We start from the raw sequence: 21,195 nt of genomic DNA, 5'->3' as shown, positions 1-21,195 counted from the left end.
GATTGCATTAGACTGCTGACAATAATCTGCCGCATGTATGTAAAACAGGCCATCACCAGAAATCAGTAATTTCAGGAATCTTTGATCACTTGAAGAAAAATAACATTGGTTTGGCTGAAGTTGCTTTTATTGATCCCAGTTAGGGCATTCATTGTTTTATTTCAACTGGTGCTCAGTGCCTTTAGTCCAATAATACTGTAAATTATGGCCGTGCACTTCACTGATTTGGACCCAAGCTGCTTGGCTAAGACAGACACACCAATCTGATTCCCTACCTTAAGTTTACCACTAGATGGTAAGATCAAATGCCGTTTATCCCTGTCAGAAAGCACACCATGCACAGAATTTCTCAACGGTAAACAAAACCAAATGTGGTTTGTAAGATGGATGTTCACAGAGTAGAAAGATAAGTGGACAAATACAAGAAAAAAATCATAAACTGACATTGCAAACTGGATATAGACACATAAAGCTGGAATAACTCAATGGGTCAGGCAGCATCTCTGGAGAAAAGGAGTAGGTGATGTTTCAGGTCAAGACCCTTCTTCTGACTCTCATTACAAACTGGATGCCTTGGGGCACCATATTGGAAGGTAAACTGCGGGAACAGAGCGATGGTTTTTTTAAACCAACAGTCCACTGTACTGCAATAGTAAAACTATTTAATATATAAAGAGAAGGGAGGTAGTCAGCCAAATGTATACATAGTGTGTACATAGAACATGGTGTACAAAGCAAATAATTATATGTAAAGCATGGATATCCAGGTTTTGTGGCATTGTGGAGATGTGCAACCGAATTGTTACTCAGCAAAGACATCTGAGTTATTAGGAGATGTGGAAGAAATGTGGAATACAACAGCAAAAGACATAAAAGCAGGAATAGGCCATTTAAATCATTCATTAAAATTATCACATCTTTTATTTTAGTCTTGCCAACCCGACATTATTTGATTATCTGAATTAATCTTATTCCTTCTGTTTAATGATCAAACACCTTTTGGAGATGAGATATCTCGGAGAAGATGCTATTTTAGTATTTAGAATGTTTACATTGAGTTAAATTGGACTTCAATGTTATGTTCGAGTTTACCAAAAATGCTGGAACTAAAGAAGAGGGATTCAGGTTTACAGAAAAAGAGGAGAAAAATTAGTTAAGATTTACTTAATTTCCCGAGCAATTGTTGAATATGTGAAATATATTGTACTTGAGAGAATTGGTAAGATTTAATGGAAATTTTGATAGATTTTTGTGAGAGTGTATGATTAATTCGAGATATTTCCTTTTAGGACCAATCAGATGAAGCACAAATTATTTTTCTGGGTTGTTGGTTTGTGTCTGATGGATGGAAGCATTGCTATCAGTACTCCTTTAAATGTGAATGCTTCAAATTAATATGATTAATAACACAAATAGGAAAATAGATGATCAGGCAACAAGAAATATATTTTCTAATTTTACACTTCCTGTCTTTTACTCGTTATATTTAAAATCTGAGATAAATAGTTAATAAATATTTGAAAAATCAATATATTTAAGCATCTATAGGTGCCCGCTCAAACTCAAATTCTATTTGCTAATGCTACTTTAAACCTTTTTTCCCTGCCAGTACTCTCCACTATTTTTAGTGCTTCCAAAAGTATAGATTCCTATCAGGGGAACAGTTCCACACATGCCCACTAGTGTCCATGTTATGTGGGCATATTTCTATACATGCTTGCACGGTATGTACTTCCATTTGATCATAGGAAGTACTGGAGCCAGCACAACGTCTTCACACACCTGATGACCATACTAAAGCACTTCATGTGAGTAATGATTGATTGTACCCTACTCAGGCCAATGTTCCCTTTGAGATCATTTGCAACAACAATGACTGTTGCCATGTCCAAGATCAGTACATCAGCATTTATCAAACAAAGGACTATCTGGGTGCAACAACAAACAGGGTAGACGTATTGAGTCATTGCAAATAGCTTCCTAATGCTCACAAAATTATTTATTTTGATTGTGACATTACTGAGGAGGTATTCGGGGTTGGTTACTTGGTGTTAGTTCCTTCATGGTGTCAGATGCAATAATCTCCTCAGATCTCTGTTCAGTTATTTGGCTACTGTTTAAACAAATTGTAATGCAAAAGCACATCAACAGAACATGCCTAAATAAAACACTTTAAAAGAATCACAGTGGTTTTAATTACTGATTTTTTAATTGGGATTAGTGATAAGAATCATGCTTAAACATGACTGTAAGATATTCTATTATAATTATGCTCAAGGAATTCTTCTCTTTCTCATGGTTCTAAAACCACAGTTACCAAATCTTGCACAATTCGGTGTTTAAAAGCATACTTAAAGAAACCAGGTTGTTCCCTAACTAGCTGAGTTATAAGGAGATGTGAAAGACACATGGGGACACATAAGAGATGGAAGCAGAAGTATGTCATTCAGGCCCTGGTGCCTACTTCATCATTCAATAAGATCATGGTTGCTCTTTGATCTCAATGCGTTTTTCTTGCATACCTCCAGTAACGGTGACTTTTCACTCTTTATTTTGAGACCAGAATCTGAGAGGAGATCTTCCCAGGATATTAGTAATGTTTGAAGGACGTTAACTTTGGCCTTGGTGTGAGTATTAGGACAATTGTCTCTTTCTCCGCCAGTAACGAATGGATTAGCAATATGTATCACGAGGAAATTGCAATGTTTAGAGTCACCGACTGACGAATGATACAGATAGTTTAAAGATGCAGGTCCAAGTTATTAACTCGAGTTATTTCGTCCTACTCTGTAAATAAGACTCGTAAGTGCTTGAAGATAGACACGAAAAGCTGGAATAACTCAGCGGGATATGGGACAATAACTTATGAAGAAGGGTCTCGACCCGAAATGTCAACCATTCCTTCTCTCCAGAGATGCTGCCAGTCCCGCTGAGTTACTCCAGCTTTCTGTGTCTATCTTCGGTTTAAACCAGCATCTGCAGTTCCTTCTTACACATTTCTTAAGTGCTTAAGTCCATTTGCACCTTTGTATAGTCAATTTTCACATTTGTATACCCATCCTGAGAATTCTTTAATCGAGTTATGTTGCAGGCTGAAAAATAATATTTATAGAAGTCTGCATGGAAGGACAGCCGATTGACTCTGACCTTGGTATTGGATGGACTGGCAGCGAACGCGGAGCTTTCCCCAGACAGGAATGGAAGAGATTTGCTTTGAAAGTCCATCACTTGGTCTATAGTAAATCAAAATCACATCTACAAGGTAGTTTCGTCCAATGATGTTTCATTTCATGTCGATGTAGCCAGCTATACACTACGGCAATTAATGTTCGGATAATAACGGCAATGTAAGGAAGTGACCGGGGACTCGGGACTTATAAAGATCTCTAGAAAGTCCGCTTACATTTCGTTTGCAAAAAAAAACACATCTCATAAATTGTGCGTCCCAGAAAACTCCAAGCCCCGCCTATTGCTACAGAGAAAAATGACTGGCTCCGATAAATTATCAATTTAGTTTATTGCTTACTATTTGGTGATTGAGAACTTAATTAACCAAACAGGAGTTAGCGACATGTTAGGACACAGGGCAGTATGGGGTTGTCACCAAGCCAATGGTTCCAAAGCGGAGGCTGAGCTTTTGCTCTCGATGTAAAACGAGCGAGAAACAGCTATTTAGAAATACATCAACCAGTCACAAAAAAAGGGAAAGCGTCAGATGGATACACTGCACACTTCGGTGAATGTACCCACACAGGCATATACACACGTAAAGCATTTGAAAACCACACCCAACGAACTCAGAGGTAATCGTCTCTATACCATTTCAACCTCAAGACTCTCAACCCTGTGGATCGCCGTTAAGTTAAAAGCAGGTAATGGTTTATCTGCTCTTCGTGAGAACTTCGGCATCATAGTCCTTAACCCTTTACATGCCAGTGTCTTTCACTTCGTCGGATTCCCACAGTTACCACCCCCCTCCCCTCCACCTCCCTTCCCCGTTTTAAATCCGTCCTTTAATATTAGAGTTTAAAGCAGTAGTCTACGTAGTAATTTAGAGATTAATGTTAAAGACCACCTCCAGTTTTAGGTACAGTTTTTACAGGTTCCAGTGCACACTCTTGGTGATAATGAGTATAAGAATCCAGGGCCGTGTTACAAGGCAAAAGAACCAAACATTCCGGCCAGGTTTTAACGTATAAAAATAAAACAACTGAAAGTTTCAGGTTAAAATGCCAAAAAAAAAACGAGTTATTGCAAAACTTTCTGTGGACACGTTGAGAAACGAGGAATAAATCGATGTCAAAATTCCAGTTCTGGATCAGACGGTTCAGATAAATTGCCGAAAGCAAAGAGAGCCGCGAGCTCCCAAACTTTTTTTTTTGTGAAATAAATGTCATGTAAGGATCATTGCAAAAGAAACAACAAAAAAGCCGGTGCAGATCTGATCCGCAGTCTCATCTGGAAGGCTGGCTACTTAGCGATGCCTCCGTCCATCCCACTGCCTCTGTGAGCCTGAACAAGAGTTGAAAAGAGCCTGAGGTTTTTTTTTCCGCGTGTCACTGGGCAGCGCGGGGTTTGTGTGATCGTTACATTCACATACAGTTAACCAGTTCAGAATCGTGCAATTTCACGATTGCGCCGAATGAGGGAGAGGGGAACATCTGCATTTCCGCTCCCCACCATTCTTCCCCATCCTCTGATGCGGGCTACGATTGTAAAGGTAATGTGATCCAGATTCGTACTACTCAGCGCACAGAGGGAGGAAAAAAAATGTCTCAAAACGTCACGTCTACCGATGATCACGTTTACGGATCTTCAATTATCCCTTACCATGAAGATAGGTGGCGTACGTTTCTGCGGCCGCACTTCGGGGACTCTCTTTATAGAAAAATGTCATTCCAACAAGCGGAACACGTCAGTCCGTCCACAGGTTGTGTTTCCTGGTGTGGGAGACAACGGAGCGATCAGTTCCAACCTGCACAGCAGGAATAACGGTCCTTCCTCAAGTCTTTAAAGGTTTTCTCTCTCCTCCTTTTAAACAAAACCTCGACTCCTTCTTCATGCGACCGATTTGTTACCAGACTTAACAAACAACACAGCCAGGACGGAGCAGGTATTTTATTCAAATATATATAGATATATATAAGTATATACATCTGTGGATATGTATATGTGCATATATAGCTTTATTTTCAAGTGCGGACATTTATAATACGCGAGGAAATAAACTTTGGTGAATTTCGTCCGCTCTTCCCCGTGAATGTTGTGGGTAGAAAACTTTGTCCAAGTACCTGACGCCCAGGTGTAAAAAAAGGTGTTGATGAACTAATATGAAACGAGTCAATCAGCTGATATGACTCCTTTAGAACAATCTACGATTTCTACTCCAGCTTCGCCTGCGTCCGAAGTTGCCTCTATTTATTTTAGGAAGGAATGGGTTGTTGAAATATACCGTTACCTGCTACGGCAGTGCGAGGCTCTCGACGCGTCCCATGTCCTCGCTGTGTGCTACTTTAGAGGGAATTTTCGAAGGATACAGAAGCTCGGTATTGTTTTTAATAATACCAGGGAAATTTTCGGGGGGAAAAAGTCACATTTTTGCAAGTGAAGGATTCTCCCCCGTCCCTTACTATTGTGAATGGATTCGTTTGCAAAAACTTTAGATGCCTTTCGGAACTGTGCTGTGTTTTCAGTTTCCCTCGTCGCACTCTTTATCGCAAAACTTCAAAAAGGGGGTCAGAAAAATCTATGGTAATGGCAAAAGTGAAAGTTGGGTGCGTGTTTAAGTTGAATCATTGATAAAGTCGGTTTGTTCAGAATTCAGGGGAGCGGATGATGTATTTTTTGAAACGTATGATTCATTGTGTAGATGGTAGGCGAAATTATTTTAATTTCCCCCCCTTTACTCGGAGAAGTAGAATGGAAGTACAATTGTTACGTATAACACATTGATGGCATTTTTCACTAAGTCATGCTTGGTCGCTTATATGACTTTATCACATAAGTCAGACGAGCCATTTTTGAGTGGTCTTTGTTGGTATTTAAAAAAAAATGATTATGTGGCTTGTGGTTGTGCTTTCATATATACAATGTACACGAGTAAATATTAGCCATTTAGCGTATGGTTGCTGGGCGCTGGTTTATCTGATGCGAACCTTTCCAAGAGCGGATTTTATGACTGGATTCCCCCTATTTGTCAGTTTCGTTTCAGTTTGAATTCACAACAAAACATTTTTTTTTAAACGCTTCCTGTCACAATTTACACGCTATAAATTTGTCCTACTATAAGTAAAAAAAGAACATCTGTAAATTTGGGGGGAATTACCATATCCATGTCATATTACTGTTACACGTTGCCCACATGGGCCGGAATTACCTTTGGTTCCTGGGGTTGTTTGATGCTTTGGACTGTGTGTGAACGTGTGTATGAGTGGGTGAGAAAGGAGGGGGTGGGGAGGTTGAACGGGCGCTGGGAATATTCGGTTTGAGGAAGAGAGGGTGCAAAAAAAAAGTAAATAACGGGCAGGTAAAAAGTGTGCAATCCAGAAAGGGCGGAAACGCATTGATTGACACTGAGTCTGATCTCAGCCGGCACCGTTACTTTGCCTTTCATCACCTCAGTTGCACATGTAGTTTAACGATTACACGTTTCCCACAGTCTGTAGGAATAAAAATCAAACATTTCCTAAGTCTTGTAAAGCAGCACCCTGCTCACACGCCGGCGGACCATCGACCGCTTGGGTCTATTCTCCCACCTCTCCCATCTCGTAAGTCAGCGAATCGCCCACGCTTCTCCCCTCCCTTCATCTAACTCAAACAAAAGGCTAAAGTGAAACAACACACACGCACACACCCAACAAAAAAAAAACCTTCTTTAAAATAAAAACCTCAAACGCGATTCTGACAATATTGCCTTCTCTTTTTTTTTAAATTGTATAATATAACAAAAAAAACAAAATACAAATAATAAATAAAAAGCCGCTTGATCTTTTCCGTGTTTGGACGGGCTGCAAGCTTTCCGCTGTCGTGCAATGGCCCCAGTTTTGAACCTTTTGAGATAAAGAGTTGTGTGATGTGCGCTCAGAGCGGCGAGGACGGGCAGGAGGTGCAAGCTTGGAGCTCCCGAGAGCCACAGTCCGCTGAGTGCGCTGGTGGCCGGGCTGTCTTTATTTCGCGGGCAGTATTTAAATGAGTACCGTAAAACACATTGTTGGCGTGTTGTGTTTTGTAAACGCTGCCTCTGTTTTTTTCCCCTCTCTCTCTCTCTCTCTCTCTCTCTCTCACTCTCTCTCCGAAGGACCGTAAAGCGTCGTGAAAAGAGCCGGGGGGACGAGCCGATGCCGAGTCCTGGAATCTGATCAGACTCTTATCAATGAAGCAGCAGATCATGGCGGATGGCCCCAGGTGTAAGAGGCGAAAACAGGCCAACCCCAGGAGGAAAAACGGTAGGAGAGAGCACCTTCCCTTTACTGCAGTCGTCTCCCGCACAAAGTTAGCCCGCAGATTATTAGCAGCGGCTCCTTTTTGTGTGTGTGTGTGTAATGTTGATTGACTTGAAGAGGGGAAACCTCCCCCAGTGAAAGTGCTGAATGTATGTTGTGTGAAAGTTACTCCTGTCCCTCGCTCTCCCCAATACATCGGTTTGCCTAAAAGAGAGAAAAAACCGTTATGTGTCTCTTTTGTTTGTTTTCCAAGCGATCGCTTATTTATTTAAACTCTTCCGATTAAAGAGAAACGGCGTACCAGACTCTGGCAGCAATTCAGACTAACCTCCCATATATTTGTGTCAATGTTTTAATACTTTCTGTCCGATCCGGGGGTAATCTTTGCTCTCTCTCTCTCACCCCTCTAAAAGGATGGGTAACTTTTTTTCGGCCCATAAAACAAAAGCCGAAAGCGAGTTTCTTTATTTTTTTTCCCAAAGAGCAAAGCCGCGATCTCTCCGTGTGCCCTCTTGTTTCTTTAGATTTTGTTGTGTTGTTGTTGTGTGGTGCGGGGAAAGGGTGGGGGAGAACTGATAACGGAATTAGAATAAAACCTTTCTATCCTTGGTACTCACATCTTCGCGCGTGTGTGTGTGTGTGTGTGTGTGTGTGTGTGTGTGTGTGTGTGTGTGTGTGTGTGTATGTGTGTGTGTGTGCCCGCGCCTCTTGTCCCCTTGCAGTGTTTAAAGCTCGCGTGTGCGTGTTTCAAATCCAGGCTTTGTTGATGGGTTTATTATTGATGTACCCACCTCGCACAGGCTCAAATGTGATGCCGCCAGATCGACATTTTGTGTAACAGTCATTTCATCATGTGTGTCATTTACCCCCCCACCCCCCACTTCCACCTACACATCCCCACCCCGTCCCCTTTGCCGGGGTTGTGTTGGCTTCATCACTTAATAACGTGTCCGTTACAATAGCAGGAAAAATAAGAAAGGGGAAAGGAATTGCGAGTTTCTGTCCACACTGCCCATAACGACTGGACGGGGAAGACGATGTGTGGTGCGTTTGTCCGTTGCCTTGCCCACCCCCCCTGTACGCAATCTCCTTTAGCAGATTAAAGTTATTGATTTTCTCCTTTTTTGTTGTTATATGAAAGATTGAGTCTGATTCCCCTTTTTGTTTCCTTTCTCCCTCTTCCTGACCAAGTATTCCAGACGCACGTTGCTGGTGGCAGGAGATTTAACCTGAGTGGCTTTCACTCCACCAACCCCCCCCCCCCCCCCCCCCTCCTCCCCCTCCTCCATACCCCTCTCTCCCACCCACCTTCCCCCTCTCTTGTACATTTGTGAGCGGTGTGCGCCAAACATTGGGACACGGGATTTGAAACCAGTGTTAGGGAAAGACAAATTAAGGTAGGGACCCTTTTTTGAACCGACATCCCGTTCAGATCAGTGGCTGGGTATCTGTCGTGACCAAGTTTTCTTGAGTGCCTCGCTTTCCGGTCTTTTTAAAGACGTGATCCCCCCCCCCCCCCCCCCCCCCTTAGACTTTAATACATCCCCTCCCTATTCTTCCTGTTCTGGTCGCCAGTTAAAGGCGGCAGGTAAAAGCACTTTTCATTTACTCCCGTGTCAAACATACATTCAAACGACTTTCCCATGGGGTGGGAGGGGGGGGGGGGGGGGGGGGGGGGGGGAGGGGGTCATCTGCATTTATTATATTCGTTTGCAGAATACGGTTTATAATATATATTACCCCTCCACTCCTCTCAACACACACACCACGTCTCTCCTGGAGACATGGAAAGATGTCAGCTCCTTGCTTGTGCATCCGCTGATAGCAGCATTTGAAGATGTTATCAGGACGATATGTATTGCAGGAAAGAAGACGGAGAAGGGAGGGGGAGGGGGGGGGGGGGGGGGGGAGGGCGTGGGGGAGATGTTGGGCTGCGAGTAATTGTATGTGATCAGCCAGGAGGGGAGTGAAAATACCGAGAGGGAAAAAAATATCGAACAAAAGGCAGTGTCATTTTCAGTCACAAACCGAGTCAGATGATTACTGACTCATCTGTAACTTTGAAACACTTTTACTTTAAGTGTTTTGTTTCAAGACTCGGGAGACCTGCGCTTACTTAATAATTTATACTTTGGGTAACTTTGATTTCCAGTTAGATCAAAGGAAATCAAACTGCTTTTTAGCAAGTGAAATTGATGTGCATGTAGCAATTTCACAACTGGTAGCCGCGTTCCCGTTATTGAGGGTGTAGATGCACCGTGAAAAGAAAGTGTCCTTGTCGATTTAGTTAACCCTTCGCAAGGATATTTTGTTACACAACTTTCCTTTTCTCTCCATCTTTCTCTCTCGTTCTCTCTCTCTCTCTCTCTCTCTCTCTCTCTCTCTCTCTCTCTCTTTCGTTATTTCTTTCTTTCTCTTTCTGCTTCTCTCTCCCTCTCTCGTTCTCCCCCTCTCTGCTCCCTTACCCCACCCTATCACACACGGATCCTGTTCACGACTCTCCCTGCGAATACTCATGTTTTGCTGAGAATGGTCTTTGTTCACAACAGAAATAGTGCCCACTATGTTTAATTATTAAGTAAGGTCGCCGATTTCACCTCCCACACATGCTTATGGTCATTTTATATATTTACTGTTCGAATCCAATTCGTCAAAGTGATCACTTCAGCGAAAGCTTTCAAACTGAAGTTGATCCGAATTCGTTTTGGAGAACGGAGGTTAACTCACACCTCGAGAATTGTTTAAAGAAAGTTTGGATCTTTTTTTCGAAGTAGAGATGGATTGCGCGAGGTGTGTGCGCCAATTATTAACATAAAACAAATGCAGCTGAAACAAAACTTGGCGAATTCTGGACGATCTAACTCCGCAAAAAAAAAATTCCGAGGGTTTTCTAGCAGAGGAGGGAGAGAGAAAAATAAAAAAAGGCCATGGGATTAACTCTTGTGGGCCGACACTGCTGTTTCTGTTGAGCGACGTTAAACAGTGAGCCTATCATCATGGTCGAGTGACCCAGTGTATGTCTCAGTCCAGGTTTCGGGCGGCGGCCAGCTCCAACAACAAACTTAACACCCCAGATAACTTGTGAAAGAAAGGTGGAAGAGTGGAGGGGGCAACAAAGTCCCCGCAGACAATGGTGGGGTGGGGGGGAGATAAGCATCACTCTAGAAACCCTCGAAGCCATCAGCACACTGTTGCAATACTTTCATCAGGTGTTGCAAGTAACAGCCAACTGTAAAAGCTGCACTTGGTTGCCATTTACAGCTACCCCAGTGAACAACTGTGAGTGAACTAGAGTTTTTGTTAATCTAGATTTTATATTATGCATAATAAAAGAGCAACGTGGACATAATTACAGGCGACCGTCTAGTTTATTTTTTCTCAGGTAATAAAATCACTCAATAGGTTGTGAGGATTTATTCCCCCCCGCCCCCTCTACTTACCTCAGACCAGTGGCCATCAATCATCAGCAGTAAACACATTAGTAAAGGATCTTTCCCTTCTGCTAGGATATATTGATCATTGTCAATAAAGGTACATTGGAGGAATGGATTGAGAGTAAGAGACCAGATGCTGCGTGCAGTGTTTTATGTTTGCATTTATGCTGAAGGTAAAGAGGATAGGCAGAAATGCATTTATAGCAACATTGCTTTCAAGACTTAACAGAGGCAGATTCTTTCCAATTCAAACATTTTAGTCCGCTAACATTAGTCCTGGCATTGTAGGTACACTCTCACTAAAGAGGGAAGGGAAGGAAAAAGCTTTCTGAATATTTTTTACTTTAAAACCTTTTTGTTTTCGCTCCTTGCGTCATTTTTAAGAAAACGGTTTCCCAAGGTACATACTATTTTGCGTCTCTGTTATCAAAGCACAGATATATATATATAGGGAGATAGATAGAAAAGAGAGAGAGTGAGTGAGTGTGTGTGTGTGTGAGAGAGAGAGGGAGAGAGGGAGAGAGAGAGAGAGAGAGAGAGAGAGAGAGAGAGAGAGAGAGACAGTGCAGGTTTGCAGTGATCACAGACAATTTATTGTCAGGACTAATGTGTTTCATTTACATGTTTATAACGTCAATAGTGCCAGGGTGTCCACTGTCCTACTCAGTGCTCAATCACACAAGGGTGTAATTGTCTATGCGTCCAAGACAGACACCTTTCCTGATGGGCTTTTAGTTGGCTCTTTGAGCCTGTTTTTAAAAAATTAGCGGAGAGGGGGGGTTGGGAGACGGAACGAGTCAGGCTGGCTGCGATGGCATTACTGTTGAAAGAAAGATTCTTTGCTTAAAGCGTGTAACATAATTAATAAAGATCTTCCGACACTTAATTGCTGATGGGCTGAGCAGATGCATGCAGGATCATTTGGAGAGGAGGGAAAAAAACTAAGCAGGGCTTTCAAAGCAAATTAATATGTTGTAGCTGAGGTGGAACGTTTCCTTTCTTTAAAAAGAAAACTTTGTCATTTAAAAGTGTGCATATGCATGTTATTGTGAGAGGAGTTATTTATTTTGTTGTCTCTGAGAGTTTTGCCTAACGGGAAAATATGCACAGCAGAGGTACCGTTAGCTGAACTCTGACACTGCGGTCTTTTAAATGCCTTAGGTATGATTTCACTTTCACTCACATCAATGGTGACCTGAATGCCTTTCATATCTGATCCGCCGTGTCTCTCCCAGTAAACATCCCCTGAGGGGAGAACAAAGAAAGAGCTTCTTCTTCTTAATCACAATTCAGCCCTTTCACCGCCAGCAGGCTAAATTTGCATTCGGCATCAAGAACAAGATGAAAAGAAAAGTGAGAGGGAAGGAGAGAGGGAAAGAGAAAGGAGGGGAGGGTTTGGTGTCGAGGAAAATAGCTTAGGTGTTTGTAAAAGCTAACTGGGCTTCCCCTGGTTACATCCTTACATGGCTAGCAGTCTCCCCTGTCTATGTAGCCTTGGCCTGCATGACGGATAGATAATGTTTCAGGATGGCATGCCTGTACTATTCGTGGCCACTCGCTTTAACACTTGAGCAGAGCAGTCTAAAGAGGATCAAATTCTATTCCCGTATCTGAGGTCAGGTGTATGTTCTGAAAATGCCTGCTGCACAACATTTTGTTTTGTGTTGTTGGGCAGCTCAGTACCACACAGTTCAAAAGGAAAACCAGCGAGAGAAGCTGTTTTACGTTTCCCTCCCCAAAAGGAAATACATTTATATTCAGACGATTTCGATTTTAGTTTCAATTTAATTTCACCAGATCAGGGAACACAATTTAAAAATAAATAAAAGTTGTAATTCAGCGTATGTGGACCAGCACACATCGTGCTGAGGCGACATTCCGCTATATCCAGCCAAGCCATGGTCACGAAGTTCAAGGTATTTTACAGCAGTTTAGTCAGTGAAGTTGACAGCTACAGTTCAGTCGTCACCTTTATCACTAAATCTTAAAAAGGGCAGGGTTTTATTTTTCGCCAAAAGTGCACAAGCAGCCAACCATACATTTTTCACGGACCAATTGGGGCAATTAGCAACGATTAATTGGCTGGGTTGGACTTGGTGAAATTAACACGAATGTCATTTTTGAAAACCAGATGAAATTACTCTTGTTGAAATATATATGACTTTCTGGGAACTATGTGCAATACACGACTCCCGTTTTTTTTAAAACATCTATCTACCTGCGTGGTGTGAGAGACACTGCCAATCAATGCTGGTTTGAAATAGTTTTCGAAGGGCAGTCTTCGAGTTTTCTGTAGGTTTCGCGTCGATTTTGGGTAACGTTTGAGTGTTAACTCTTTTATCTCTGCTTTTCTGCCCTCTCTCTCCGCCGTATGTAGTGGCTAGGGGCGTAGGCGTGTTTACTTCAACGAACACCTTAGGAAACTTGTTAGAGTTGGGAGAATATTGAACGTCGCGAACTGGTCGCGAAATAGAGGGGGGGGGGGCTGCGAGGCGAGGTGCGAGGCTAATGCTTTAGCCAGGCCGAAGAGATGTCGAACCTCTGCAGAGACACTTGCAAGCGAATTAACCCTTTGAGGTTTTGTTTTACCTCGACACCAACCACCAGATGAACAAATGCAGTAATGTTTCAGGGGGGGGGGGGGGGGGTATCGAAAAAGAAAACCCGTGTCTTAAAATAAAGTGTCATTTGTGAACTTTATATATGGTACTTTGTGAGTTAAAAGTCTATTTGTCCGTGCCGGGCAGCTTGGCAGTGTGAGAAAGTTGTTGAGGAAGATGTGTGTTTGCTGTGGTGGTTATGAACTTCTGTGTCCCTGCTTGACTGATGCAGATAAACTTCCCATTAAGGTAGACACAAAATGCTGGAGTAACTCAGCGGGAACGGCAAAGGTGTTCTGCCCCTTGAGCTGGGAATCTCCACTTTAAAATCACGTAACCAAAGAGATGAAAGGAGTTGAAATTGGACATGGTACAAAGAAGCAACGCACGGCTCCTGCGGGAATCCCAGGATTCGGTGACAGAGGGAAGGGCGGAAAAGGGATTTAATAAATGTCTTCGAAATTGATAGAGCTAATAATGTTTTGGGCGCGGTTTTCCAAGTCATGGAGAGGAAGCTTGTTGCATTCACGATTCCTGGTGAATTATCCCAGGAACTGGCGACGAGCGACTGCGAGAGTTTCCTTGAAACAGGGAGTGAGCGAGTGCTCTTGGCGAAGTCGGAAGGCTCGGCAGGGTTTCGCACGCCGACAGGTGGCCCGTTGACAAAGCCACTCACTTGCAAGGCTCCTCAATCCGGCCCTTCGCCCATTCCTTAAAGGGCCTGGAAAACGGGGGGGGGGGGGGTGCGAAAGCTCACAACAAAACAGTGCATCACACAGCATAGATGAATACAAATCGGAAAGGGGACCTATTTAGTTGCAAAGGTTACGATCTTTGAGCATTACACCTAGAAATAAACTTGTCGCATACCCACCACCCGACAGTAAATTGCCACCGAATCAACTGGAGGTGCGATTGTTAGAATAATAGGTACAGCAGTAGCTTTCGAGCCAGCACCGCCATTCAATATGATAATGGCTGATCATCTAAAATCAGTATCCCATTCCTGCTGTTCCCCCGTATCCCTTGATTCCTTTAGCCCTAAGAGCTAAATATACCTCTCTTGTTGGAGTTTCTGCGGATGTGCAATATCCACCGGTACACACGGGCGATTATTGCTGTCGCCAGTTTGCACAATGCGGTTTACAACGCATTCTTGGAACTGGATAGTACTGATAGTCTGGAATAGTCACTGAAAGAAGGAAAAAACCCCATAAACGAGCAACTAGTAATCGAAATAAAAATGATGGCGTTTTTGAATTCATACCCGCTCACGGGAAAGAGACGGTTTACACATCCGAGTGCGTGTGTTGTATGGATAGGTGCATAAAGCGAGAGAGAGAGAGAGATAGTTGGTAAAACTATTTTGAATGAGAAATGGGAAGTGACAGTGCAAGTGCTGTGAGTGAAGCGAGCTGCTGCAGCTATCTCCTGCCCTGGGCTCTGGTGAAACACTAGTTTTGAGCTATAATGTAGACATACGGCATTGTATATTTGATTGTTAGGTGGAAGAGCACTTCTGGCAAGGTCATTGGGAAAGGGAACAATCAATAGCAGATCGACAGATTAAGATATCATGACATCTAGAATACAAGCCATTTATTTATTTATTAACATGAATTTCAATACTACATATACTCTTACATATAAACTTCGTTTTTAAGCTGTCCTCTTTTTCATTTCCCCCCTTGGAAGCAGATACCTTTCACTCCCATCCTATCTGTTCCCTTCTTTTTGTTTACTGAACTAAAGCCTGCACAAGGGCTCTGAGCAGGGTGGTAGATAGTCTGTCCTCAAGCACCTCGCATTGTCCATGCATGAATCAGTGACACAGGATGGCTCCAGAGCTGACCTTTTATTCAATGGGGAAGTATTTCGATGCAGCCTGATCTGTCCGTGAAACAACACAGATAAGTTAAGAAAATCGTGCTCCTTAGACTGTGATGAATTTTTATTTCATAGTTGACTTGTAATTAAAGCATGAATAGAATGTATCCAAGAGCTAGATATGTCCACACCTGCAAGTTTTTAAAACGTTGGAAAGATCTTTTATTTGTTTTAACAATGAAATTAATTGTGTGCAATGTCACATGAGCCAATGAAGCTTAAAGATAGCTGTTTATTACAATTCTTTTTTCAGTTTATCTTGTCACAAGGTTCTGTGCTGTTAAATTGTGGTGTTGACCAGCACTTCCTCAGCCAGCAAGTGGTAACTGCAATGAAAGATTTATCTTCTGCTGTTTGAACCCCTCTGTACCTGCAATAGAAAGTTCACATGTAAATGGCTTGGTGATTTCAGAGGTCTCAGGGTAGTCTCCATTTGTTCTAAGATAGCAGTGTCTACTTATACAATAAAAAGCTGGGGCACATGTGCCTCTTTAATCTGGTGATGCACCCACATGCAGCTGTGCTCACACTAGCAAAGTTCAATCGAGTATCCCATCTTCAAAGTGTTTGTGTTTTTTTTGATAATTTAAGTAAAGGTTGCTGCACTTTCCTTCTTCCTATAACAAAGCGGGATTTGTGTAGCAATTCTGGACATCGTTGTTTTTAATTTTTAATACGTTGTGTTATTTTTATAACTGCTTTCAATATGTAGAGCAATATTCTTACCACTGTAAAGTGATAAGTGCTCAATAATGGGTACCTTTGTAGCAAGGCGTTCTACATCAAGGGAGTCTATGTCCTGAGAGGGTGAAGTTCTCAAGACATTACATGCCGTTTTCTTACTGGGAATGATTGGATACTTTGAAAAATTTACAGGTCACAAGGATGCCCACTTTGTGAGGCATACATTGTCTTTCATATTTCCTTTCAATTTTCACTGGAGAGATAACCTAAAATTAAATGAATTAATTAATGAGATGCTTTACCGGTTAGAATACACACGGTGAGGCAAATGGTCACAAATAGGTAACACAATTGGAATCCAAGTTTCTGCAACATAGGAACTCCTCAAACTCTACAGTAGTTTGGGGAGAAAAACCACACTATACCTGATTGACGAATCTAATTTGTTTTAGGGACAAACACCGAAGAAAAGGCAGTGCGGAGAAGGCTAGTTCAGATGGCCCTTGTCAACTTAATGACTCTTGAAGATGCAACTGAACTGAATTCAACCTTTGTACCATTTTCTATGCCCTGATTCTAGTATCCAGCAGCCATGCTAATCCAGCAGAATTTGCTTTCAGCAGATTAGTCAGAGTGTGAAGTCTTCCTTGCATTTGGTTTAGAAAAAAAGCACTTCATGATGTTCATTCAGTGGGCACATTTAGATCCACCCAAATAGTATGCAGGAGCCGCTTACCCTTCCTGCCCTTCAACACCTTTGAAACTAGAGGACATGTGCAAGTGTGTGTATGTGTGAGTCTGTGTGTGTCTTACATGTGTCCGCATCTTTACATGTGTGGAGTTGTTGCACGTTGCTTTGCTGAACAGTAGCTGTTGCTAGCTACAGTATAGAGAAACATGCGCGTACACACACACACACACACATACACACACACACACACACACATCTGTGGCTGGCAGGAAGGAGTTGTCTTCAGTAATTAATGTAATGAAATATTCATCTGCACTACCTTTTCAGTAGTCTCACAAATTAGGCTGTAACACTTAATGTCTGCACTGCCTCCGTTTTTATTATAATGGCAGGTTTTGCATCCGCAATTAGGACTTATACTGACAGTTACAATTTCCAAGGGATGGTAAACAGCATGGTGTATGAGAAGCGTAATCCACGTGCAAAGCCCCCATCTCTTTAACCTTGTTGTTTTTTGTGCAGAGGTTACCTTTTCCCGACAGTGCAAAATCGACTTGACATAACTGTTCATCAGTTTCAAGGTTCTCCCTCGAGGTATTTACATCAAATCAGCCCAGTCAAGCTTCAAGTTGAAATTGGCAGCCCAGAAACTGACAGGGTTGGGACTGGGAAAGAGACAGCACATAGGCAGCGAATTGACAGCAGCAGGGTGAAAGAGACAAAGCTTCTCGGCTTCTGTGGAAAAAAAGATCAGCCCTAACAGTGCAGGTCAGCAGCGACACAAGGCACTTCATCAGTGCTAGTGTGTGGTTGTATGCTTTTTATTTTGGGGATATGGGGTTGCATAGGGGTGTGAGATTGAAGGCAATGAAGCTAAAAACATAGCAATCCAGAGGTTGAAAACAGAAAGGCATGTGTAGATTATAACCCCAGTTCTAAAGTTAAAGTGAAGGCTTGTGAATTTATTTTTCTTCTGGTTTGGTATGAGAGGCTATTAAAAACGTTTTTAAATTATCATTCATTATAAATAAATGTGTTTCTTCCTTTGATATCTTACTGATGTACTGATTGCTAGGGATATCTAAACAGCAGCAAAGCGCCCTGGTTAACCTCAACTAGTGCCACCATAAAAGTTATTTGAACAGAAAAATAAATGGCACAAGTAGATCTCATTTAGTTAAGTGATGTTTGTAGGGCGGAAATAGTCTACCACAGTTTTATCAGACTTCCAAAAAATTAGCATCATACACCTTTCTAAAATAAAAGCCGGTAAATTGGAAAGGAAATAAAAGCACAGCCAAAGGTGTCCACTGTGATTCAAAGGAAATAAACAGCAGCCTTTAATTCTCCGCCGAGACACAATGGAAAGTTTTGGGTGTGTTGTGAAGAAAAAGTGCACAGACCCCCTCAGTTTCTGAATAGTTCTTTTATAGTGCCTGGGCAGTCGAATAGCTGAAAAAATGTCTGTCCTGTGTCCATTCAAGTAATAAAGGTTCACCTTATAAGTTAAACGTTCTTTGAAATACTTTTCTTCAGCTCCACATTTGACAGACGCTGGGCACGTATTGATGCCTTTTCGACAGGCAGTGTTGAGTTAAAGTGGTGTGACCAGAGAGTTTTGTTAAGCTGTGAACAAAAGATTGGAGATGCCTCACTGGCATTGTCCACGCATATATGGGCCTTGTCACAGTTTTACTTGATTTAATGCTCTGGATATTCTTATCTGCGGTTTGGACCTTTTTTTTCCAAGGTGCAGGCAAGGAACTCTGTAACCAGACTGTACGGACTGCAGGATTGTTTTCTATGTGTCTGTGAGAGACGGAATTATAGTTCCCCTCAGGTTGTTGTTTTAAAAAGAAGTGTTTGCCATGAGATTTAAATGTGGGGGGGCGCTTCACAGAGGTAGTCAAGGGAAGCGTCTCTTGTCTGAAAAGCATGCACGGCAGGTCAGGGTGCGAATTTGCAGGGAGCCACAGCCAGTGCAAAGTCCCCAGAACAGGTACTTTGTTCCCTGTCAAAAATCAAAAGCCATACCGGTTATGGAAAGGTTGGTGGCATTATGTTAAGTCATGACAGCTACAGTTGTCATAGTTTCCACAGCTTCACATTATTGTGAATATCCCCAGAGAGGTCATGACACCTTCATCTCCCCTTCAAATTCAAATGCTTACCCCACCCCCACCTCCTTGAAAGTTTTCCAGAATTTGAAATAGTTTGCCATCCATGTAAAGTATTAGATCAACAGAAGTTATTATCTCTTGAGGAAGAATAGCCTGTGCTATGTTTGACGCTCCAGCCATAGCTGATCCAATACTCAAGAGGTTCTCTGTCCAATTATATTATTTGCATGCCTTTATTGCTTCTGAGGGTTGTGGGTGTCGTTAATTATAGAGGGAGTAAGAGAAAACACTGGACTGTAAAAGATAGAAATGTGAAGAAGCACATGGAAACCAGAATAAAAGTGATACATGTAAACAGATCCACTCATGGATAGGGTAGAGACACTTATAGATACACACTGTGGCAGAGATACCATGTATATAAAAACACAGATATATATGCACAGGTTCTGACATCCACATCTAAAAATACATCTCCTTACTTGTTACTGACATTGTGTACATCGTCATCGGAGATTACTCTTCACGAATACATATATTTGTTTAATACTCGCAACAAACATGATTTATTCTTGGAGGAAGGGATTTAACTTTGGGCCCCTAAAAGCAGAACAGCTTAATGATTTGAAATGTCTGGGCGGAAAATATCATCAGAGTGGAAAATATCATCAGAGTGGAGAATATCATCTGTTAGGGGAAGCCATTTCTTTGCCACCATTCACCCCTTCCGATAGCAATGTCCTGCTTGAACAAATTCTTGATCGTAAATAACAAACAATGAAAAATCAATACTGATAAAAATGCCATGACTATTAATCCACAGTGTAAAAGTTGCCAAAGTGTCAAATATAATGTTAAGAAAAAAGTTCCTTCCTTCCATCATTGGTGTATAAGCATCTCTAAGGCATTTAGATAAGGTTGTCACAAGTCTGATTTGAATCCTCAGCTCTTCCCAGTCCCATCTCCTTTGTTGAATATTTTGGATGGATACAATCGTACTCCATTCCTCAATTTGAGCGGTGGTAGAAATCAAATTTGATTTAAATCAGATGATTCAAGTTGAATTTGTGCTCCCATTACAAGCCAGGCATGAACAACATGACACCGTTTGTGGCCATATGGTCCAGTTATCAGAACCCTGCGATGTGCAAATAGGTTCCTGGTCTGAGCCAAGAGTCTCGACCTGAAACATCACCCATTCCTTCTCTCCGGAGATGCTGCCTGTCCTGCTGAGTTATTGCAGCATTTTGTGTCTACCTTCGATTTAAACCAGCATCTGCAGTTCTTTCCTACACAACGTTTAACCATTCCTTCTTTTAAAAATAAATGTGCAGGCGCACTGTCAGAGTCTGGTTTATTCCTCTCCGTGTAGCTCACTCTTACTCTGAGGTGGTTGAAACGAAAATGTTGACATCAAAAACGTTTGGCCGTTTGTACTGTCAGTTATATTTTCTCAAGTGGATTGACTGACACGTGGAGCAGGGAATAGCATCAAGAGTAGTACCAACTCTGATCTGTGGTTTGTCTGCATTGATTTTGCTTTACTGGCCTGAGAATGGGGGACAGGTTTGTTCATTGTGTCTTGTGGTTAACCAGGCACTTCAGTAGGTTATCTTGACACTAACTTGCCCACTTCAGTGTACCCTCAGTGTCCATGAAGTGGTAAGCTCATCTGCTTGCATAAAGGTTCTACTTAACATATATCATATACAAAGATACCAGATGTCTGGCAGTGAAGTTATAAGCCTCAGTCCAATGGTTCCAATGGCATGAATTGGAGAGTTAAATTCAAGTGGTTAATGAAAGCCTTCTTCATATTGCTCAGATTCATTGCCAGCTGTTCATTTGTGTTCACTAGGTTTAATAGTCTACTTTTGCTTACACCTTTCAATCACAATTTCTCGATGCAGTCTGCGACTTAATGTCAACGCACCTTCATTCTAAATACATAATATCTCCTCGATGGCAATCATCTTTCCGGTCTGTCGCATGGTTTTTCCATGTCGCATTAGTTTTAGTATAGCATCAACATCTCCCCTCACTAATACTTGTTCCATTGACTGCCCTTATGCATTGCACACACCATGTTGATCCACAATAATAAAATGTCACACAAAGAATATAGTTTTAATGACTTTAACATTCATGTGCAGCAAAGCTGATGGTGAAAATAGACATCGATCTTATTTAATTGTAAATGGAGCCGTGATACACGCACAAACCATTCAATTTGGAACAAGCTACATAAAAAGCAATTCTGCAATATTTCTAAACTTTTATCACAGACAACAATTGGGATCTACTTATTTTTTTCGACAGGGTTTAATATTTTCTCCC

General features: G+C 41.9%; 1 protein-coding gene across 4 annotated transcripts in view; it reads left to right on the top strand.

Annotated features, from left to right (window-relative positions):
- The first annotated feature begins 4,923 nt into the window (after positions 1-4,923).
- The window catches only part of zeb2 (zinc finger E-box binding homeobox 2), a 130,003-nt gene continuing 113,731 nt past the window's right edge, over positions 4,924-21,195 (top strand). The window contains exons 1-2 of one of the 4 annotated variants that reach the window (XM_033024705.1): positions 4,924-5,113; positions 7,298-7,445. In XM_033024705.1, the coding sequence (XP_032880596.1) occupies positions 7,373-7,445 (73 nt within the window). In that variant the 5' untranslated portion in view covers positions 4,924-5,113; positions 7,298-7,372. Of the gene's footprint in view, positions 5,114-7,297; positions 7,446-8,816; positions 8,840-21,195 lie in introns of those variants that run through there. The other 3 variants (XM_033024707.1, XM_033024706.1, XM_033024708.1) reach the window with 3 other exon arrangements.

This window comes from Amblyraja radiata, chromosome 7, assembly GCF_010909765.2.
Source record: "Amblyraja radiata isolate CabotCenter1 chromosome 7, sAmbRad1.1.pri, whole genome shotgun sequence".
NCBI lineage: Eukaryota > Metazoa > Chordata > Chondrichthyes > Rajiformes > Rajidae > Amblyraja > Amblyraja radiata.
This window is presented reverse-complemented; position numbering and strand designations above follow the sequence as displayed.